Source organism: Raphanus sativus, unplaced genomic scaffold, assembly GCF_000801105.2.
Source record: "Raphanus sativus cultivar WK10039 unplaced genomic scaffold, ASM80110v3 Scaffold0312, whole genome shotgun sequence".
In the NCBI taxonomy this organism is placed as follows: domain Eukaryota; kingdom Viridiplantae; phylum Streptophyta; class Magnoliopsida; order Brassicales; family Brassicaceae; genus Raphanus; species Raphanus sativus.
Genome location: NW_026615632.1, coordinates 22257 through 45983, shown reverse-complemented (window position 1 = coordinate 45983; position 23727 = coordinate 22257). Strand labels below are relative to the sequence as shown.

Here is a 23727-nt window from a genome sequence, read left to right as displayed (position 1 = left end):
ATGCAGAGATACCCTTTCTACATAAAGACAGATGAGAATAAGAGGATATCAAACAAATAAAAAAATATCAATACTAAATCGGAAACAGATGATAAGAAACTGACGAGGAGGGATCAATCTAGGGTTGGGCGACGAAGAAGAAGAGGAAGGTGATAGAGGAACCATGGTGGGAGATTGAGAGAGAGCGAGAGAGGAGAGATTGAGGGAGAGCGAGGGAGGAGAGATTGAGAGGGAGGAGAGATTGAGAGAGAGACACCTAAGGATTGAGTCCTTCCAATCCTTCTCCAAGGATTGATCCTTCACTAATTAAGTCAAAATATTATTATTATATTCATTAATCATGCTAAGGATTTGGGAAGGATTCCCGTTGGAGATGGTCTAATCACAAGTCCTAACTCCTAAGTTTTATTTATTTATATGATATTTTACCATTTAACAGAAAAAATCCCAAGCTCCAGATATGATTAATAACATTTGATGCTTGATCATTAGGCTAACTGGACCAAAAATACTCATGAACTTTCTAATCATTGGACCATAGCTCAAAGCCCAAACATATCAGTGTAGAGGGCCTCTATGAACTATTACAGTTCTTTGGTTTGCAAGTAATATGATGTGAACATGTAACCATAACGACAAACTTTTACTTCCAGTGATTTATCAGGCCTACAAGTGGTTTCTGTTTATATTAGTTCTGGTTTAAATTGTTCCTTTCTCTTTGAACCCATGCAGCACAGAATGCATTCCATTTATATATTACACAAAAGGTTCTCAAAAGTCGAAAGAAAACATTTCCAGTGCCTCATGAGAACCAACCACAGCATATCTTGTAACCTGAAGCCGGTATTCGACCGGTTTCCCTGATATATTGGGCTTCAGCCACTGCCTTCTCGGCATCACGGGATTTTCTAGCTTCTGCAGAAGCTCGTTTCTCTTCCGACCTTTGCTTAGCCATTGCTATTTTCTTCACTATCCTTGCTTCAGCTTCAGCCTTCATCTGCTCAACTTTAGCCTACCAACAATGCTTTTATCATTGACTTTTTTGCAAGTGACCAATCATAAGTATTCAAAAACACCTCACATACCTCAATTCGTCGCATTTCTGCTTCGAGTTTGGCTTTTTCCTGACTTTCCCAAGCTTGGATTCTGATCTCCTCACGCTTATACCTAAAGAAAATTTTAAGTTTTAAATGAAAACAGGTTCGTTTTAGGTATTCTGTTTTATGTTTCTTCACTGGCAAGTTTGATATTTGGTTTTAGGTTAAGAGAATACAGACCTTGCATTATGTTTTGATTTTTCTGCTTCTTCCCAAGCATTAGCTCGTTTATCAAACTCAATCCTCTGTGTCTCCTCTGCATCTATCTTGTTTTTCTTGTTCTCCTCTTCTTCTTCTTTACTTGCCCAAGCCGCGATGTTCATCTTCCCTAACCGAACTCCGAGAGTTACTATCTCTCTTCTCGTCTTCGCTTTCATTTCCTCCTCGGATAGTTCTCTTTTTGTGTTTGCTGACGGGTCTAGTGACTCTTCTTGCTGGCCTCCTCTAGGAGTAGAGGGTAGAGACGAAGTCGGGCTGCGAAGAGGAGTTGTTGCACCAACTGGTGTCACAGATCTTGAAGGCTCTTGACTTGGTATTGGCGTCATATCAGTTCCCATATCTCTCATACATACAGAACGAATCACAGGACCAGCTTCACACATTAAGAAAAAGATTACATCTTGTCAATTTCAGTGAGCTTCAATATTTAAAACTTAACAAATACACTAAACCTTAAAAATTAATCACCAAAACCCCAACCCCATATGTAGAGTACATATTTATTAATTATTCAATAAATGTTATTTTAAGAAATTTTCTTCTTGTATGCTAATTAATTTGCATAAAAACATGAGGTAGTTTTTTTTAATTTGAGAGTATTTATTTATTCTTTTACCTGGAGTATCGTTACGTGATGAGTCCTTTGTTGTGTCCACAAGATCATTGCTTCCTGTGGGTTGATCGATCAACAAGTTTCCTCCATAACCTTGAGTTAGAACAGGATGTGGAACGTAATTAGGGAACTTGTCGGACCCATCAGTTTGTATCCTAGAGTTGCTATGCTCGTAACCTGTATTATCGGTCACAACTTTAACAGGCATCCGGTTCCCTTGACCGTTCTTCCTCATCACCATGTTCTGTCTGCTCATTATCCACTTCTCAGCATCGTTCCATTTGGATGGGATTTGTCTCGAAAAGTATGCTCTTGAGACATGGCTCTGATTCGAACGATCTCCACGAACACCACCGTGAAACTCGAAGCTTGAGGAGCTTGCGTTACTGTCATAATCAAGATTTTCATCTTCTTGTGTTGTTCGCGGAGCCACACTCATGTCAGCTTTTTTCAGTTGATTGTTTTCTCTCGTAAGACCTTCAGACCGATGTCTCGAGGCTTGAGTATCGGTTAGGTCCAAAACCGGCGGTTTAGCTACTCCTATGTCCGTTGTTGAAGCCGCCACTACAAGCCACACACGACAAGAGCAGAGTAAAAGACAAAAAACTTTGACCAAGAACAGAGCAAAGACAGAGACTTTGACCAAGAACAGAGCAAATACAGAGTCTTTAGCCAAGAACAGAGCAAAGACAGAGACTTTGGCCAAGAACAGAGTAATGCAGAGAATTTAGCAATTCTAAGACAAACTGAGGTAAGGAAGAGGAGAGAACAGACCATTATCATCGTCGTCGTATGAATCAGATTTAGAAGCAAGCAAGCTGTTCTTCGAGAATTCTGTGCCGTCAGAGACCTGAAGACGAACAGGAGACGTTCTTGAAGAGTTATTGTTAGACCCTTCTTTCTTTTTGTTATTATTGTGCGGACCCATTAGCTTCATTCTCAGCTTCGTTGGCGAGAGCATGCTCTTCTTCTGCAAAGATATAAACCGAAACTTGTTGCATTTTTCATGGCTTCAATAGTTTTTTTTTTTTTTTTGCTAAACTCTTCAATAGTTTAAAGGACGAACAAAATAAACTTTTTCAGATAAAGCAAAACTGTTTGATTGAAGGGAGGAGAAAAAAGGATGAAATTAACAGTAAAAAGGATTTAAAAAGAAAAAGTTCATATCTTTCTCCCAGAAATTCTTCAACAGAGGAAACTCACTGTAAGGTACTTGAGAGAGAGAAGAGTTAATTACCTGCACCTTCTCAATCCTCTCGTACTCCATTGCCAATGCCAAGTCCTCTGTATCTGTTTTATGTTTATATATTATACAGATTATATATTTGTATAAGGTTGAAGTAAGACCAGACAAGCTTTGTCTCGCTCTAATAGAGAAGAAGAAGGGGGACAAATGGGTGTTCTGTAGCTTCTTTTTCCTTTAATAGATTTTTGGGAATTTTTTGATAATAACTGAAAAAGAGGGATTTTTTTTTCTTGTATTTTTAATTCTATATAATGGGAGTTTTGGGATCTCTTGCTTTTTGGTATTTGAGTGATGAATATATTTTCCTATCAAATTAAATCTCGAAAAGCACTTCAATTTATTTGTATTGGAGCAATATTGAAAAAAATAATTAAGAAAATATATGGAGCCATAAAGTAAAATGGATGTGTGAATTTGACATTGTAAAAACACTATTTCATCTGAGTTAAAAATCATTGCAATGATTATGATTTTTGAGAGAAATTTCCCGTTGCAATGATTTTGCTTTTAGACATGTTAAAAGAAAAATGTTTTTGATTTTTCAGATACAAAAATATATACTTGAAATACTTCATGCCAAAAGGAAAAAATTATGATACTAATATTTTAGTAGAATTTAAAAATCAACTTAATTTTTATATACATCTTTCGAATCTCGACAGTCGCCGTAATATCTTAATCATTTCTTTTCACAGTGAATTCTTTTTTTTGGGCCACTCATCTCTCTATGACTATAATAATAAAAAATGCAGTACTTCTAAACTAAAACAGAACAACATATGGATGTAAACAAAAATGAATGAAAGGTAAATAACATTCTTTTTGTTAAATTGTAAATAGTATACACAACATCCCATGTGTTTTTATTGACCTCCTAGTAATTATGATAGTGGCAATAAAAAGAGAAACTTCGTTTTGTTTGATTTAAAGAAGAAACCGAAGAAGTGATTGTGTGTAGATTCGCAATGCAAATGTAAATCAGTACTGAAACGTAAGCAATCGAACTGACACCACTTTAGGGCATTGCCTTTCTCTGTCACTTTGACCGTTGACTAGCTCTCTTCTTCTTTGTTCTCTTATAGATTTCTATTTAATACTACTGTACATATATTCATTGTGGAAAATTATCATTTATGGATAAAAAATTCCAGTTATACATCTAACCAGAATCAAAATATTCCATTGACTACCTCTATCTTACCACATTTAACTTAGGTTAAATATTCAACTGTATCTAAAAGTTTTACCATGAAAAAAAGTTTAAATAATATTGTTTATAACGTAGATTCGAGGAGGATTTGTGCCATACCGAGCAGCAATGCCAAATTAAACAATCTGTGAATTTTAATTAGAACTTTAATTAAGTACATTATAGTTTTTATCGGCTTATAAAATTCAAAACATGCGAATGATATAAACAATTGGCGAGGGTGTACGTATTGTGAGGCTCAAGCTCAGCTAGATTCCTATAGACTAACCTTGTTTTCCTCAAAAGAGATCTTTTTTAATTAGATTTTTTTTCTTCAAGAACATGCTTTTACACAGAAAATATATGAGATTATTCTCTTTTCCAAAAGACAAGTTTTTTATTTTCAGCGTACATTTTTCTCACATGAAAGAAAATTAACTCTCTTTTTCTTACAAGGAGATAAACAAAATTGACTCAAGTTTTTTTTTCTTAGTTAAGGTCTATAAGAACATCCCATTAGTGAATCCCATTTAGAGTTCGAAGTTTTCAATATTTTATTATTAAAACTTTTTTTTCTGTTTGATTAAAAAAAATAAAATTAGACCAGTCGTAGACCGCTACGTGTCGTAGAATCCACGAAACAGTGATGAACTCACCATAGCGAAGTTCACTGCAGAGAGTTCATAAGGGACAGGTTCATAAAAAAATGGTTATTTTAATATATTTTTTTCTTGGCAAACGTGTGAATTTTCCATGAACCTCTAATGGAGATGTTCTAACAATATTAGTAAGTATGAGACTAAGATGTAACACATCTGATCATTTACTCATGTGACTGTCACTACAAATGCAAAAGAACATTACATTAATTTCTAATATAATCATAACTTTAGAATATGTTTTTATGTTTGAACAAAAAAAATATATGTTTTTTATGATAGTTATTTGGTACTTGGTTTAAATATATGTTTCAGCGTTTGGATTTTTTTTGTCCTCAGTTTTAGTTGGTTTATCGAACCATCCCGGTCTAGATGAGACCGGTTTTATGGTTTAGTTTATTTCTTTTATATAATTGTTTAAGTTGTCTCGTGTAAGAAATTTTAAAATTTTAAAAATGAAAATCTTTTAAGAAAATACATATATTGTTCTCGGCTCTAGTTGATGATAAACTCGAGCTAGAAGACATTAGTTTGCTGTTTATGATTTTCTCTCTCTAGGTTTCCTCTGACTTCTCTCTAGAGAGCTTTCACCGTCGCTTCGCAGTCTCCGGCCGGCGATTCCGGCTCTCTTTGCCGCCGCCGGTCCGGTCATCGTATTAGACTTCTTTTGCCTCTGTTTTTTCTTTTCTTTTTTAATTTACGGTCATGCATCTTAGTCTACGGTGGTGGTCCGTCTTCAAGTTTCCGGGAAACGGTGGCGTCTGCTCCGTTATTCGCCGGCGGTTGACTCTGGGGCCGTGTTGTTCCCATTTTTGGTATTGGTCGCCGGCTTCTGATTCCCACGGATGTGTTCGGGCTGAGAGAAGGGTGATTCGTTATGGTGATGGGTGGCTGAATTCGGAGGCGATCTCGGCGACGCCGATAGAAGCTCTCTGAAGTTCGGGCCCTTGAAGATTGACGCCGACCCCTATACCTCTAATATTGTCGTTGGAGGTGGTTTTCGGTGTCCTTTGGTCTATTCCCGGTGATTTCGGTGGTTCTGATGTGGTTTGGTTCAGTTCAGCGTCGACCTCTGTATGGGATAGAGTTGGTGTCTTGTTGCTCCGGTGAAGGTGCGGTTATGGCCCCGGCGGCGAGTTCGAGCCGTGTGAGAAGACGAAGCACCTGCGTCCGACACGCGTCTCTTAGACGGTTGTGGTTTCGACACGTGGAGGTGTGTGCTGCGGGGAAGCGGTGCGGCTGTTGGATCTCGTTTTTCCTTTGGGCTTCGGGTTTTGTCGTTTGTGGGGTTTTGGTATGGTTTTTTTTTCGTTTGGGCTGGGTTTGGACCTTTGTAATTTTTCTCTCTTTCAAATAATATATCTTTCAGATGGCAAAAAAAAAGATAAACTCGAGCTATACAGTTGATTTTTGTCATTTGTCTATGTATGAATTTCAAAGAAAATGATTGGACTCTTGGAGCAAGATCGTTGACCCAATTTACACGCATTCAACATTCTTTTCCTCATTCATAGAGAAGATTAATTTTAGTTGCGCAAAAAAAGAAGAGAAGATTAATTTTCTTCTCACAAATAGTGACATGAACATTTAGATTTATTGTTCCATAAATATCGTCAACGTTGATGTGATCGTGATATACTGGTCGCTAATTTATTTTATTTTTTGAATTGAATAATAAGGAAAAGTTTGTAGCCATTTTTTTGGTCAACAGCGAAAAGATTTGTACAGACTAAAAGAATGTTCAAACAAACATATATATACGGATATGTCGATACTTTCATAATGGGCTTGTTGAACTTGCGCGCCATATCTCTTTTTAGTTTTTAGTGGTCGGTGCATGAGATAAGTCAAAGAAACCCACTAGTTCATTTCCTCGCACACTTTATACGACATATTTTCCTTTTCACATTGCTAATATAATTTAAACAAATAATTTAGAAAGTTTATCTAATTTGCAAAGATTCAAAACCATGAGTTTGACTACCAGAGTTGAAAACAGAAGTGGAGACAAACCATTCCTCACATGTGGGTCCATGAATTTACCACCCAAAAAGATTTTGCCAAGCTTGTTAAAAGTTCTTTGGTCTGAAAACAGCTAAAGTATTCTCTTATTTATTTAAGTAGTTGGTGGAACCTAGATTAGCTTTCTGTTGTGAGGATTAGATGGAGACCAGAGCTTATAAGCACCACCAAGGAAACTCATTGAAGGTTGTGTGTTATGGATTTGGTTAGCTTTCTCTTAAGTCATAAATGAAAAGTGAAGATTAAGTAATCTTGTTTCAAACCCTTTCTTCACAGCTATAGTCAGGACAGTTTTCTGTTTTCTAAGAAATGGAATCATCCGTAGTATAACTTAAATTTCTCTTATAATTTTGACTTGATAATGTAGTAATCAAAATTTCATATTTTTATCCAAAGTCCAGTCTATAGACTATAGGCGTGGAGCAAGGGTTTGAATCTTAAGAAGCTGATACATGCTTTTCCATATTCAAACTAGTTTGACATGCTTAGCGGTCCCGTGATCTCCCACACATAATAAGACCTAAGACCTCATCCCCGAGAGTGACCTGTAACTATTCTTGTCTAATTCCTTGATCTTCTGACATGAGCTTTTATTTATGTTTCATACACAGTCAATAGCCTGTTTATTTCAAGCATAAAGTAGTTTTAAGATGAACTGTTTTCTTTCTTTAGTTACTATTTTATTTATGTTTCATACACAGTCAATAATAGCCTGTTTATTTCAAACATAAAGTAGTTTTAAGATGAACTGTTTTCTTTCTTTAGTTACTATTTCATGGAAATGCCTTCGCACCCCTCTCTCTATCTTTTTAAGGTCTGAGTATCTCATCTCTCTCTTCTTTGCCGCTACTTGTAACGCCACTTTCACCAGCCTCTTTGCTATCCCCTGCACATCACCAATTACGTGTTTTTTCACTTTATAAAGACTCACTCACTAGCACAAAGAAAGAAAAAAAACAATTTATGAGTGCTTAATTCTCACGTTACGCGGATGATTCTGCACCATCTCTACTGCTTCTTGGTTACTCATATGTTCCCATAGTCCATCTGACGCACATATTATAAACTTGTCCTTCTCCTCCTCCAGCCTATGCACCGTCACCGACGGCTCTGCACTCAGTAACGGCCTGCTGAACGGTGCCCTCAGTCTGAATTTCGCATACAACGGTTCCCTGTTGAACTCCGACCGTTTCAGATACACATCCCGAATTGATCTTGAAACCTGCCATTACAAATCACTCAGAGCAGTATGTAACAACATATACAAACATACGACTTTTGTGTGTGTTTATTTCACCTGAATGATTCCTTTTACTCTCCAAACGTTATGCTTCAGAAGTCAGAACCACTATATCCGGATGGTTCGGATGCAGAGCCTGAAGCTCCCTTCGCACTGACTCTATAGACGCATTATGTTCGGTCGACAGCTGAGTGGCGTGAACATCTCCTGTTGCCTTCATGACTTGTCCCAGCATTGGCCACGTAGAGCTTCCCATCGCAGATGACGCATACAAGGCAGCATGAGTGCGTGTGGCATCATGTGGGTTCGATGTCATGCTTGGAACTTCAAGTAGCATGGCACATATGGTTTGAACAGCCTCCAGGTTTATACTCTCAAAAGTGTGTACCCCTTTCTCAGTTTTTTGATAGGCAACAGACTCGAAAAGCTATCAGCAGATTTTGCAATTACAAGAACCAGCTTGAAAAGAACCTGATTTATTACCATATAATAATGTTAACAATGAATGTAGTACGTCTTAAACAGTAGATGACAGGTACAATATGATAAAACAAAGGGTGCATAAATACAATATGCCGTTCACTCCTATTGGAACAAGGGTGCGACTGAGAAAAATATGAATTCCAATAAAGGCATAAAATAAAACACACAGCATTTGTTTAAACATAAGGCCCTAAGTCATCAATATGTCTTCCATTGGACAACAACAAAACATAAATTAAAAAAAAAGAGTAGACACATAAAAAGAGTTCATTATGCTGCAGAAGAAGCATAAGTTTAAAATGATCAAGGAGGTGTTGCCTTTGACTCGCCAGGTTAAGGCTTAGAGCTGCAAGGGAGCATGGGCCTCCACAGAGTATCATTTTCCAGGTTTAGGCTGAGGGCTGAAAAGGAAGGAGGGCCTCCACAGAGTGTCTTTTCCTCCAGGAATATCCATGAGGGAGATTCCTCTGCTTTTCAACCAAGCTCTAATCTCGTCGCTTCTCTTAAAGTCTTTCAGGTTCCGTCTCGTTTTCCTTTCTTCAATCAACTGTAATACTTCTTCTTCCCCTAAGTTTCCTCTTCCTAATGCCTTTTGTTTCATCTCTTTCAAAAGCTCTTCGTAGCTCAGACTCGTGAGCAGACCAAGCACATCGAGGATTCCCCTCGCTGCTTTCTCGAGCTCCACCAGCGACACAACCAGCGACATCCTCTTCGTTTTCTTCTTGAGTTTGGTGATTAAAACCTTGATGAGTTTCATCGTTCTTGGCAACGCGTCTCTGAGTATGTGAGGTGAGTTCAGGTCGTCTGACATTTTCTCTTCAAAATCCCTCCACAATTTCTTAATAGCGTCTTGAGCTTCTGAAGTCTGCTTATAGTACTTTCTATTCTTGTCTTTTAGTGCTTCTTGATATGGAGCCAGAGCTTCAACAAGATCTTGTAATGTCTAAACAGAAAAAAAAAGAGAGATATGAAAATAAATAAATAAATAAATAAACATTGGCAAACCATTAATTCAAAGTTGGGAAAGTAGTGTTGTACCTGATATACATTATACAAAGAGTCTGACGAAACCTCTAGCTCGTGCTTGGTATAGGTCAGGGAAGTGCGGTAGTGCACACTCATCAAGAAGTATCTCACAGCCAGTGGGTGAAACACGACCATCATCTACACAATGCTGCATATTAGCCCACAACAGAGACTAAATTTTATTTATGTGAACAAGATAAAAGAAAAAACTTACTTCTCCAATTGTAATATATCGACCATGTCTTCGCAACTTATGGTCGTCGTTGTAGATGACTTGCTCACTGTGCAACCAGAAATTCGCACCACTACTATCTTCTTCACAACAAGTCTGGGCAATCACGTTTTCATGGTGCGGGAATTTCAGATTTGCAGTACCACCGTGAATGTCAAATCTCGGAGGGAGGTAAAGGGTGCTCATTGCTCTGCACTCTACGTGCAATCCTGGTCTACCTAGTCCCCAAGGGCTCTCCCAGCTTGGTTCTTCTTCACCAGGTTTTGCAGCCTTCACAGCATAATAATAATAATAATAAATAATAATAATAATAAAAAAAGAAAGAAATAAAAAAAAAACAGGCCATACCATCCACAGTGCAAAGTCAGCAGGATTGCGCTTTTTTAGATCAAGAAGCGCAACACGCCGACTGACTCGATTACCAGCTAGTGATTGACTAGAAAGTAGTTGACCATAGTTTGGTGACTTATGGACCGAGAAGAAAACATCACCACCCACTTGATACCCATAACCTTTCTCAATGACCTTTATAATCATATTGATGATGCGCTCCACATGGTCACTGACACGAGGTTCGTGGGTGGGAAGGAGGCACTGAAGAGCATTCATATCTGCAAGATACTGCTTGCGGAGGCGACTGCTGTAGTCTACTGGGTTCTCCCTATGGAACTCAGCTTTTAAGAATAGCATGTTATTAAGGTCTCCAAGACTCCGCACATAATTAACTTGGTAACCCAAGTACCTTAAGTATCTGTAAAGGACGTCAAAAGCAACGGATGTTCGAGCTTCGTGGAGATTGAGGGAATCGTAACTGTGAAGTGCGACTCCGCAGACATACATTCCGATCTTCCCTGGATTGATTGGCTTTAAAGTTTCCTTCTGATTCGTCATCGTATTGTACAAACACAAATCCTTCGACGCCATTATCGTCTCCACCTCCATCTCTCTCTCAATCTTCGGATAACCTAATTGCGAACCTTCCCAATCTATAACGAATCTATATATTAATTTATTTATTGTCGGCCACAACCTCCTTTTCCCACCGTTCATCTGTTAATAATAATAATAACAAAAAGAGGAAATAAACACAATGGTAAAAAAAAAAAACTAAAAAAAAATTGAAATTTTACTTAATTTGTTATTTGCATTTAGTTTTGGTTTGTCTTTTAAATTGGTAAACGTATGTTAACTAGGTGACTCACCCTACGCGGGTATTAATATTTTACGAAAGTAAAAGGATAATAATTTGGATACTATTTTTATTAGTTTTAATTTTATGTTGTTTCTATATTTTTATGTTTGTTTTAATTTATGAGTTGTTTAGTTGTGGTGTTTTAGTTTTACAAAATATTCATAGATTTGAGTAGAATAATCTTCCCAAAGAGTTACTGCATAGTAAGATGCACACCTGGACCTAACATTATAAGGCGAGTACCATTAATCTCAATAATATAACATTAATCTCGACCTAACATAGTAGTAAGATATGTAAAAAAAAAAAGAGTAAAAGGAAACACATGCTTAATTAAAGTGACTAACACTAATTATATAATGTGAATATGTAAATAATGTTTTGTATGTATCCAAAAAACGGATGAATTGCTCTAATGGATACTATATGAGTTGCTTTTCTACAAAGAGAAAAATATAAATATTATGAATAAGAAAGATTTTTGTGTTGAAAGTTTAGAATTGGAGGCATGTAATAATATTAGGATTAGAATTAATATGTTAAACTTGTTAACAAAGCTATTGCGTGGATGATGTTATTATGTTAGAACATGTTTCCACCTAGAATTCAAACACACATATTCCTGAGCAAGCGATTGATTGAATTTACCTAGAGCAGCTGATTCATGTCGATGGTTGCATCCAAATCACCATTGTTGGCCAAGTAAGCATCTATGATAGACTCGTGAGACAAATTATCTAAAAGGGCTGCAAATTTCTCTTCCGTGTCCAACTCCAAATCCAAATCCTCATCCCTCATCTGCTGATTGTGAGAAGATGATGTTGTCTTTGGCGTGTACATTTGAGAACCTAAAAAAATTCCCATTCCTTGGACTCCATCATAACCATATGCTCCACAGGGTTGGTACTGCACGTCAAGTGTGGCAGCAGCAGCAGCAGGCTTTGCAAAACAACCCTCTTCTTTCGAGAGTGGTACGTAAGCTCCTGCGTGGGGATTCAAAGCTGATTTTCCTGGCTTCATCGCTAAGCGTTGTACTGAACAAAGAACAAGCAAACTCATTACTCAACCGTTCATACAGTAAACCAAAATCAAACAAGATTGTCACTATGATTCCAATCAATCAGAATGATCACGTGAAATCAAAACTGATGTCACAAGGAGATCATCGTTACAAAATTTAAAAAATCTATGATAATATGATCAGCTTCACTTGTTGTTCGTAACGCCTAGGTCAAAATCAATCTAAAGGAATCGATTCTACACACATGAATTCCCGGAAACGAATCAGGAGGAATAACGAAGCCTAACGAAGATAGATCTACAGAAACTGATTCACAAATTTAAAACGTTGCGATCGCTCGCTGTTGTTAATGGAGAAGAAGCAGAAAACGAGCTTACCAGAAGAAGAAAACAATCAAGGGCGGGGGGCGTTGAAGAAAAAGTTCGAGAGACTCTCTCAATAATGGACTTTGATCGGTAAAGGAGAAGGAAGCGTTTAACTTGACGCATCATCTGTTTGGCGACGTTATTATCTTTATCCTTGACCCGGTTATAGTCATTCTCATCCTCTCGGATATTTTGACGTGACGTGTCTATTAATTCCATGTTCAGAAACTCGTCCGAGTCACCGATTACTCGGCCGAGAACTCGTTACGCAATGGGTCACCGTGGCGAATTAGAGATGATCGGTGGAATTACTCGGCAAACCGATTTCTGTCCGCCGTGAACATGGTTTAACGAAAATCGCCGATTGATTAACTAAACCGTGGAATCTACCGTGGAACAATTACTCATTTTCTCTCATTTGTTAAGTTTAAAACCGTGATGTATCATGAATATGTATACAATTCATTAAAAAAGGTTATTTTAATATATTTTTTTCTTGGCAAACGTGTGAACTTTCCCCATGAACCTCTCACACTTTCCCCATGAATCTCTAATGGAGATGCTCAAACAGTATTAGTAAGTACGAAACTAAGATGTAACACATCTGGTCATTTACTCATGTGACTGTGATTACAAATGCAAAAGAACATTACATTAATTTCTAATATAATCATAACTTCAGAATATGTTTTTACGTTTGAACACAAAAAAAAAAATATTTTTTATGATAGTTATTTAGTACTTGGTTTAAATATATGTTTCAGCATTTGGTTTTTTTTTTGTCCTTAGTTTTAGTTGGTTTATCGAATCATCCCGGTCTAGATGAGACCGGTTTTGTGGTTTAGTTTATTTTTTTTATATATAATTGTTTAAGTTGTCTCGTGTAAGAAATTTTAAAATTTTAAAAATGAAAATCTTTTAAGAAAATACATATATATATGGTTCTCGGCTCTAGTTGATGATAAACTCGAGCTATATAGTTGATTTTTGTCGTTTGTCTATGTATGAATTTCAGAAAAAATGATTGGACTCGTGGAGTAAGATTTTTGACCCAATTTACACGCATTCAACATTCTTTTCCTCATTCATAGAGAAGATTAATTTTAGTTGCGCAAAAAAAAAGAGAAGATTATTTTTCTTCTCACAAATAGTGACATGAACATTTAGATTTATTGTTCCATAAATATCGTCAACGTTGATGTGATCGTGATACACTGGTCGCTAATTTATTTGATTTTTTTAATTGAATAATAAGGAAAAGTTTGTAGCCATTTTTTTGGTCAACAGCGAGAAGATTTGTAAGACTAAAAGAATGTTCAAACAAACATATATATACGGATATGACGATACTTTCATAATGGGCTTGTTGAACTTGCGCGCCATATCTCTTTTTAGTTTTTAGTGGTCGGTGCATGAGATAACTCAAAGAAACCCACTAGTTCATTTCCTCGCACACTTTATATGACATATTTTTTCTTTTCACATTGCTAATATAATTTAAACAAATAATTTAGAAAGTTTTTTTTTTGTCAATTGGAGAAATCTCACACCCAGGAATTCCTGAAGGTGGAATCGAACCCCGGTGTCTTGGGTGTCACTTAGCCACTAGACTAAGGCTGACCCGGCATTTAGAAAGTTTATCTAATTTGCAAAGATTCAAAACCATGAGTTTGACTACCAGAGTTGAAAACAGAAGTGGAGACAAACCATTCCTCACATGTGGGTCCATGAATTTACTACCCAAAAAGATTTTTCCAAGCTTGTTAAAAGTTCTTTGGTCTGAAAACAGCTAAAGTATTCTCTTATTTATTTAAGTAGTTGGTGGAACCTAGATTAGCTTAGTCTTGTGAGGATTAGATGGAGACCAGAGCTAATAAGCACCACCGAGGAAACTCATTGAAGGTTGTGTGTTATGGATTTGGTTAGCTTTCTCTTAAGTCATAAATGAAAAGTGAAGATTAAGTAATCTTGTTTCAAACCCTTTCTTCACAGCTATAGTCAGGACAGTTTTCTGTTTTCTAAGAAATGGAATTCATCCGTAGTATAACTTAAATTTCTCTTATAATTTTGACTTGATAATGTAGTAATCAAAATTTCATATTTTTATCCAAAGTCCAGTCTATAGACTATAGGCGTGGAGCAAGGGTTTGAATCTTAAGAAGCTGATACATGCTTTTCCATATTCAAACTAGTTTGACATGCTTAGCGGTCCCGTGATCTCCCACACATAATAAGACCTAAGACCTCATCCCCGAGAGTGACCTGTAACTATTCTTGTCTAATTCCTTGATCTTCGGACATAAGCTTTTATTTATGTTTCATACACAGTCAATAGCCTCTTTTGAACTTCGACAGAAGTTAGTAATTGCTATCCTTCTCTGCAGTTTTCTATTTAGAAATTTGATTGCGGATGTAGTAATCAACATTTCAAGCATAAAGTAGCTTTAAGATGAACTGTTTTCTTTCTTTAGTTACTATTTTAACAGGTATATCTGGAAAAAAAACGATCCAAAGATAATAATCAAGGGTTAAATCCTAAACTATAACTTAAGGAATACAAAGAATCCAAACTTAAGGTAACAAATAACAAAACAAAACTCTTTTAGTGATAATCTTGATATGAAGCTCTCTCTCTGTATCTTAAGACAAGAAGACCCACACAAGCAAGCATCCTCATCTTCAAATTTAAATGTTCAGCCTAAAGAGGTTTAAATGAACAAAGGTGAATCAAATGCAAATAATCTTAGTTCTCTAAATGAGAAGGTCTAATGTTTTTTTACCTCTTCATAGATCGACTGGGACTCTCAAGCCATCATGCGCAAGTTTTACCGAAATCCCTTCCCTAATAAAACCAAAAAGTTGCAACAAATAAGTAAAGACTTCTGTGTATGGTTTCTTCAGATAGATGATGGTGTTAATTGAGAATTGTCTACAGTTTGCTACCTTTTAGACCATTCTTCAAGAAACTCATTGTCTTTGTGGTGATCAAATTCGTGAGTCATTCCGATTAAAAGAGCCCTTTTCGGACTCAGTCTTTTGATCGTCTCTAGTGTCTACAGAAAACAAAAGTAAGCATATATATATAAACCATAAAAAGAAGAAATAAACTACACCCTCAAATTAAGCTAACCTGTGGGAAACATAAGTGTGTGTTGTGGGATCCTGTCTGCAGCAAAAAATAAAATAAAAGAAAGAATGTGAAAACATCAGCATAGAGTATTCATACAAATTCAAACTTTAAGCACACGGATAATGTCTATTACCTTATATAATGTGTCCAAGATAAGGAGATCCAGTTGTCCACCACCAGATTTCGATATAACTGTATAAAATCCAAAAGAGTGTGAGATATCTTGTTTCAGAATATCAAACACACACACACACACACGCGCTAAGCAAAAGTGTTAACACCTACCATACTCGGTGCTTGGAAGAAAGCGTGACACATCGGATATATACGCCACTCTTGATTTTTCTCCAAAAAGGAAACCAAGACAGACATAGTCTTCTCCATGCATCACCTACGGGCAATAAACAAAGATTCAAGTCTCCACACAGATCATTCAGCAGGAATACATGATTTCACTATTTTCTACCGAATAACTTACTGGAAGTGGCGTGAATGATAAGCCAGAAGCTACAAAAGGCTTCTCACAATCTTCCTCGATCACTCTCCAATCCAGCTGCGCCACTCGCCTAACTTCTTGCCCTTCTTTAAGTTTCTTCTGAACCAAATACGGGAACTTCACAGCAAGGCTGTTTTCAGTTAAAAAACAAAAAAAAAGCACGTGACTGATGAAACAACAGCTTCAAAATTTCCCAAAGATGATGAAGAAGATATCATTATTATATATACTCACCTGTCCATAGCATAATGGCTAACAAAAATAGGAGTAGGATCTATATCATTGGTGGGACTAAATGGCTGCACGGAACGTATATCATCCAGGCCAAGTACTGCATCAGCATGCTCATGAGTCAAAATGATCTGCATCATATATAGCAAACATAATCTCAAGCAGCATTCATAAAAAGAGGAGATCTAAAGTAGACGGGGAGAGCTTACAGAATCAACTTGAGGAATGTTGTGAAGAGTGAACCAACGAAGGACTTGTTCCCTGAACGTCTTGCCAACGTCGATTTGAATGTACTTATGCTTGCCTTCATCACCTGAGCAATAATCGATGAGCAATGAAGTGTTTCCCCTGCCAATGGATCCACACACACACACAATCTTAAAAGCCTTCATACGGATCGAAAGCTATACATCAGAGCTCCGATTAAAACAATGGCGATGAGATGATAGAAGAAAAAATAATAATAAACCGAATCTCGAATCTAAACGAAGATCGCATTGAGAGTGTGTATTACCTGTAGTTAGGGTTTCTCTCGGGAGGGATCGAGAGAGACTGAGAGCAGACGTGGCAGGGGGAGTCGGATTTCTGGATCAGGCACATTGCGTTAGGGACCGCGCTCGAGCATCCCGTTCCGAGGAATATCAGAGCCGATCCGTCGCGATCGGAGCCGTTCTCAGTTGGATTCGAACCGTCTTCCATCATCGGAGATTATACGTATTGTCGGTGTAACGAATCTGGAATATTCCGGCGGAGGAGAGGATCCTCTAGAATACAGTGGGCTAACAGAACAAAGCAAGGAGAGAAAAATAGATATAGCTTTTTAATTAATATTGCCACGTGGCATAATCTTAGCGGCTCTAAGTGAACTCATTGTGGGACAATGTTTGCAGAGAGAGAGTAAAAAAAGAGAGCTCAGGATGTGGTGACATCATCTCAGTTCAGATGAGTGCGAAGGACCCAACCAACGCTGTACCATATTTCTTCACAGCTCAGAATGCACCAGCCGGGAATCGAACCCGGGTCTGTACCGTGGCAGGGTACTATTCTACCACTAGACCACTGGTGCTTGTTGACCTTTGTTATTTATAAACAAATAAGACCTAACTTTAATGGATTCAGGCTTTTCTCTTTTGTATTTTGTCTTCTCGTGAAGCTCCAAGGCTTCTCTTTTATAACTCCTTCCCTTCCAGGTACTAGAAATGATAAGTAGATGCTGTTATATTTTGTGGACTGTTAGCTAGCAGAAACTACGATAACTCTAAGATATTTGACTAAGGCGGGATTGTTTCTCTGCTTGTGCGTTTGTGTCTCATTATAACATGAATACGCAAACGGAAAACAAAGAAACAATTTGGCCTAAATCAAGTTGCCTCTTGATTTGTACGTAATATTTTACTTAATAGCAAGACTTGAAACTTCATATTCAGCCCAAAAAAAAGAGTTGAAACTTCACAGCTCATACAATGCGCAGCATGCCTCACTGTTTGTTGATCACTTTTGATTATTCTTGATGATTTCATTATAGACTTTGGTGTTTTGTTTTTAGCTGCCTTCACGATTAGATATACGGTAAAAGGTGCAATTAGGTACGAATTATTGGTGCAACTGAGAAAGGCTTGACTGTAACACCAAGAGTTTCTATACATTTAGGATGCTCACTTTCTCTGAAGTTATATGCAAGTAATAATATCAATTATGAGAAGAAAAAGTAATTATGCTGCGACATACATGATTCAATGGCTAGAAATAGAATCTCTGAGGTTTATGCCTTGATGGGGTATATCTTACGTTGCTATATCATTAAAGGTATCCATTATTTATCGGCGTTCAGGTATAGTGAAGCTGATAGCTCGCTTGTTGCTTTAGAGCTCTGTTATTGTTACTTTCAGGAATCTCTTGTGAAAGATGATTTTTGGTGATGTGATTTGCCTTTTTGTTGGTAATGTAAATGGTATGTCCCGGTTTATGACAACGATTGCAACTGTTGTTGTCTTTATGTGGAAGACATTTCTACTGGATTCTACCTTGGGTTTATGATACTAGACTTAGCAGTAAACAATGAAGCTTTAGGTTGTAAGAGATTTGGACGCCGACAATGCGAGAACTGTTCATTCTCTTTAGTTACTGTGCGATGTATAGTGCTCTAAGGTCAGCTGTAAGTTTATTGGTAGAACCCCAATGGATATTCCAACAATAAGGAAATAATTTGAAAAAAAACGTATGAGAGAAGGATGAAAGTTTCTTTGAGTATATCATTTGATAACTTTCAAGAACCTCATAAAAACTCCAATAGCTAATGTGTCTTTCATTTATTGGTTTGTCTTTTATATTAAGACTAGTTCATGACCCGCGCACCTGCGCGGATTTATCTTTTGATTCACATATTTTATATAAATGTTGTATATTATTTAAGATTTATAATATAAAAAGGTTAGAATGATCCGGAACAAAAAAAAATCGATCCAGACAAAAAAAACAAATACCTACTTAGATCCAAATATTGAGAACTCGAATAACTTATACCTGAAATGAACATATTTATACCCGACCCAGTGAGCTAAATTTCAAACATAATATCTTTTGTTATATTTTTAATTCATTTTTTTGGGTTGGTGAGATTTACCATTTATTCGAAAGATTTCGCTAAATTAACGGTATATATTCGTAGGTTTCTTTTTTTCTGAACAGGAAAAAAAAGATTTGGGTCTTGATTAAGTTTATCTTATATAACAAATTGCTGTTATAAATAATATTTATAAAAACTAATTTGTAACAGTAATATCATTTTTGTTATAAATTAGTATATCATGGTTTATAGGTTCAAAGTATATATTTAGTTGTCTTCATAGTATTGCTAATATTGATGGATGCAAGTTAATGAATACAGATAATATATTGTATTATTAAGTAATCTGTCGTATAGTATATATGTTAGTAGATGTATTATTAATAATCTATCTTATAGTATAATATGCTAGTGGATGTATCTAGCTTATAGTAAAATATAGGTAATATAAGGAAACATGCGTAGTGGATATAATAATAAGGTAAAAAGTGAAAAACTATGGTAATGGTTGATGTTAATTATTTATAAAAAGGCATGTTAATAATAAGTAGATTAATATAGCATTAATTACATAAGGTCCAACATTAAAATCCACCTAAAAGAAGTTGTAATGTTTCTGTTTTAATAAGATATATTAAACTTTAATTCAAAAATTAAAATATTATAGCACTTAATCGAAGACTTGGATCCCGCTTGCATGTTACTTTAATCATAAACAACATTGATGTGTCTTTACTTCCCCATCTTATTATATAAAGCTTGGTTCTTCAAAGTTACTAATTAACATGATCGCGACACATGACAATTAAAACTTTAAGATTGTGACATGTGTTAATATATTTCATAATTAAAAACCTTATTATAAATATTATTAATAGTAATTTTCTATTTTTAAAATTCTAAACAAAATATTTAAGATTGTGACATTTGTTAATCTTTCTCATAATTAAAAATTAAAAACTTATTATAAATATTACTAATAGTAATTTTCCATTTTTTAAATTCTAAACAAAAGATAATTGTAAAAGATTATTTGATAGTAATTTTTCTTCTAATATTTTTACATGTGTTTAAATATATAATGATTAAAAATATATGTACTTATATAATAAAAACGAATTTTGAATAATCTAATTGTTTTGACCAAAAAAAAAGAATAATCTAATTGTAAATATTTCTAATAGTTAAAAATTATTTAATATTATTTTTTCAGAATTTTTCCTTCTTTAAGATTGTGACATGTGTTAATCTATCTCATAATTAAAAACCTTATTATAAAAATAATTAATAGTAATTTTCCAATTTTAAAATTCTAAACAAAAGATAATATTGTACAAACTGATTATAGTTTAAAACACATGTCAAAATTATTAATTAACATGATTGTGACACATGACAGTTATATATTTAAATTTTTGATATTTGTTAAAATATATCATAATTAAATATATATATATATATATATATATATATATATATACAATAATTTTTAAAATTCTAAACAAAAGATAATTGTAAAATATTATTTAATAATAATTTTTTTTCTGATATTTTTACATGTGTTTAAATATATAATGATTAAAATATATATGTACTTATATAATAACTACGAATTTTGAATAATCTAATTGTAAAAATTATTTAATAGTTAAAATTTATTTAATATTAATTGTTTCAGATTTTTTCCTTTTTTCAGAATTCTAAACAATTTTTCTTTTCTTATTATAATAAAGTTTGGTTCTTCAAAGTTAGTAATTAACACGATCGCGACACATGTCAATTAAAACTTAAAGATTGTGACAAGTGTTTAAAACTAAAATCAATTTGTAAAATATTTAACACTAATTTTACTTTTCTAAAATCATAAAAAAATGTATATAATATTTAATCATAATTATCCTTTTTAAAAAGCTTAAACTAAAAAATTGTAAAAAATATTGATTAATGTTAATTTCCTTCATAGAAATCACGAAGAAAAGATAACTGTAAAAAATAAAAAAAACTGTCAAGAAGTATTTGATAGTAATTATATTTTTTGGAAAAATCTAAGACTTATGAAACTTTGTTTTTCAAAGTTACTAATTAACATGATAGCGACACATGATAATTAAAAGTTTAAGATTGTCACATGTGTTTTAAACAAAAATCAGTTTGTACAATATTTAACACTAATTTTCCTTTTCTAAAATCGTAAAAAATGTAAAAAACATTTAATTGTAATTATCATTTTTAAAAATGTTAAACCAAAAAATTGCTTAATGTTAAATTTCCTTTATTCAAATCATGAAGAAAAGATAACTTTAAAGAAATAAAAAAACTGTCAAGAAATATTTGATAGTAGTTATCATTTTTAAAAAATCTTAGACCAAAAAATGTAAAAGACTATATAATGTTAATTTTCTTTTATTCAAATTATAATTAAAAAGATCATAAACCAAAAATAATTACAATTATTCACATATATATATATAGAACTAAACTCCCTCATATTTGATCACCAAGTATAATTATTGATTCATGAAAAATACAAAGTACGGTTCTGTATCCTTATCATCGCATATTCTTTTCTTCTTACAAACTCAATATGACTTCTTTTGTCATTATTGTTATGCTACCTACGTAAATTATTGCCACAATAATGATTAGGCCTTTGTACAGTAATAATTATCACTCTATAAAAATATTTATTTATTAATGCAAATGTTGTTTCTTAAGATAATTACTATTATCTTAAAGACTTCATATATAATTTTATATATGCAAAAATATTAAACCTAAACCCTTAACATTACCCTATCTCTCAACTCTAAATTTTAAGTTTAAATTAGTTAACCTTAGTTTTTTTTGTCGACATTAATTCTAGAATTAGAAATGTTTTTTTCCTTTTTAAAAGTGAAAATATAATAGTGGTTAGTGTAAACATGAAAAGTAATAATATGAATGTAGTATTTTTGACAATTTTTTTATTTACTTTAGAAACTTGAAACCTTACATTATGATGTATTCACTGCTCCATAAAATATCTTATATCAACAACATGAATATTTGATATTTTTTAGTTTTATGTTAATATCATGTATTAGAAAAAACATGTTCAAAAGAGATGAAAATTATGAAATAAAAAAACATAGAGAAAAAATAATTTAGTAAATGATATTTCTTTAACAAAATTTAGGATAAAAATGTGCATTAAAAACTAGAGTAAATAGAAAATAATTTTTAATTAAAAAATTAATTTATTATTAAATAACTATTTTACAAATATTTTTCTAAAGTATTTTAAAATATAATTTATCTTAAAATTACTACTAAATATAAAAAAATTTAATAAAATATTTAATAATTTTGAAATATTTTTTAGAAATTAATTTTATAGTTTCATAGTATATATATTTTAATCATAAAATATTCTAACAAATTTCACAATATTTAAAATAAAAATATCATCAAATATTATTTTGCAATTATATATTTTTAAAAATTTTAAAAATAGAAATTACTATTAAATAATATTTATGATAAACTATTAACAGAAATCATTTTTGTTATCTTAGTATATATTTATTTATTTATGAGATAGTTTAACTCATATCACATTTTTAAATATATAATTGTCATGTGTCACAACCATGTTACCCATTAATTTTGAAAAACTAGGTTCAATATAGTATTTTATGATAAAATTTCATTATAATTTTAGAAAAAGAAAATTAGTATTAAATAAATTATTTTTCAAATCTGTTTTTTCTGTTAATTGAAAAAGGAAATTTCTTCAAGTTACTATTAAATAATTTTAAAATTGTTTTTCTAATAATTTTTAAAATTAGTTGTTTCAAACTTCGTTTATTTTATTTTCATGGTTCATATATTTTTAATCATTACATATTTAAAACACATGTCACAATATTAGAAAAAAAAATTGTTATCAAATAGTCTTTTGCAATTATATTTTGGTTAGGGTTTCAAAAATGGAAAATTACTATTAAATAATATTAATAATTACTTTCTAAAAATTTAGTTTTGGTTATTATCTTAGTATATATTCTTTTAATTATGATATATATTAGAACAAGTCACATTTTAAATATATAATTGCCATCATATTAATTATCAACTTGGAAGAACCAAGCAACTTAAAAAATTGTTAATAAAATTAAATTATAAAATTCAACAATATAATAAATTATTTAATAAAAATCATGAATAAAAACTATCTATTAAATAAATAGATAAAATTCTTCTATGTATCATGATTATAAAATAAAAATTTAACTTGAACTTATGTAAAAATTTTAATTATAAAATAAATTTCATACAGCATATGCAAATCAATCATAAAATTATTATTTCTTTATGTTCTTTATTAAATTAAAACATCAAAAATCCCGTTGCAACGCAACGGGCTTATATCTAGTGTTTCATAAAGTCAGGTTATTGGATCACCTGCAACGAATCCATGCCATTGGACTGATGGGTTATGTAGTTCCTTTAGCACACTCTTCTCTAACACATTCACATTTTACATTCACATTTTGTAATAAAATATGTTTCTTCCTTTTTTCACTATGCAAATCTGTGTTTTGCATGATTCAGGTTTATTTTGGGTTGGTTTCAATGGTTATGGCCATTCATTCTTTGTGCTTGACACAGAATTTGTCCTGGAAGGTTTTTGTTTGGTTCAGTTTATAGGTATATTCATT

At 33.5% G+C, this 23727-nt stretch overlaps 4 protein-coding genes, 1 non-coding gene and 1 pseudogene across 5 annotated transcripts; all 6 read right to left on the bottom strand.

The window, feature by feature from the left end:
- Positions 1-392: 392 nt before the first annotated feature.
- Positions 393-3327, bottom strand: LOC108822078 (uncharacterized). Its single transcript, XM_056996677.1, has 6 exons — positions 3167-3327; positions 2704-2899; positions 1933-2493; positions 1278-1689; positions 1086-1167; positions 393-1012 (listed from the first exon to the last, which is right to left on the bottom strand). Exons 1-6 carry the CDS (start codon positions 3194-3196, stop codon positions 803-805), a joined length of 1491 nt encoding a protein of 496 aa, XP_056852657.1. The 5' UTR covers positions 3197-3327; the 3' UTR covers positions 393-802.
- Positions 3328-7751: 4424 nt separating this feature from the next.
- LOC108819814 (probable protein phosphatase 2C 64) lies at positions 7752-8563 on the bottom strand (annotated as a pseudogene).
- Positions 8564-8891: 328 nt separating this feature from the next.
- Positions 8892-11076, bottom strand: LOC108822251 (cysteine--tRNA ligase 2, cytoplasmic-like). The gene is made up of 4 exons (XM_056996678.1): positions 10375-11076; positions 10009-10296; positions 9807-9932; positions 8892-9711 (listed from the first exon to the last, which is right to left on the bottom strand). The coding sequence occupies exons 1-4, from the start codon at positions 11074-11076 to the stop codon at positions 9145-9147; spliced, it is 1683 nt and encodes a 560-aa protein (XP_056852658.1). The 3' UTR covers positions 8892-9144.
- Positions 11077-11866: 790 nt separating this feature from the next.
- Positions 11867-12277, bottom strand: LOC130501857 (polyadenylate-binding protein-interacting protein 6-like). Its single transcript, XM_056996679.1, has one exon. The coding sequence runs from the start codon at positions 12275-12277 to the stop codon at positions 11867-11869; it is 411 nt and encodes a 136-aa protein (XP_056852659.1).
- Positions 12278-15029: 2752 nt separating this feature from the next.
- On the bottom strand, positions 15030-17258 carry LOC108820717 (putative hydrolase C777.06c). Its single transcript, XM_018593723.2, has 10 exons — positions 16976-17258; positions 16671-16809; positions 16465-16592; positions 16213-16360; positions 16020-16125; positions 15868-15926; positions 15735-15770; positions 15548-15657; positions 15385-15446; positions 15030-15302 (listed from the first exon to the last, which is right to left on the bottom strand). Exons 1-9 carry the CDS (start codon positions 17161-17163, stop codon positions 15389-15391), a joined length of 972 nt encoding a protein of 323 aa, XP_018449225.2. The 5' UTR covers positions 17164-17258; the 3' UTR covers positions 15030-15302; positions 15385-15388.
- A 198-nt stretch (positions 17259-17456) lies between these two features.
- Positions 17457-17527, bottom strand: TRNAG-GCC (transfer RNA glycine (anticodon GCC)). Its single transcript has one exon. It is a non-coding gene; the product is annotated as a tRNA-Gly (tRNA).
- Positions 17528-23727: the final 6200 nt, after the last annotated feature.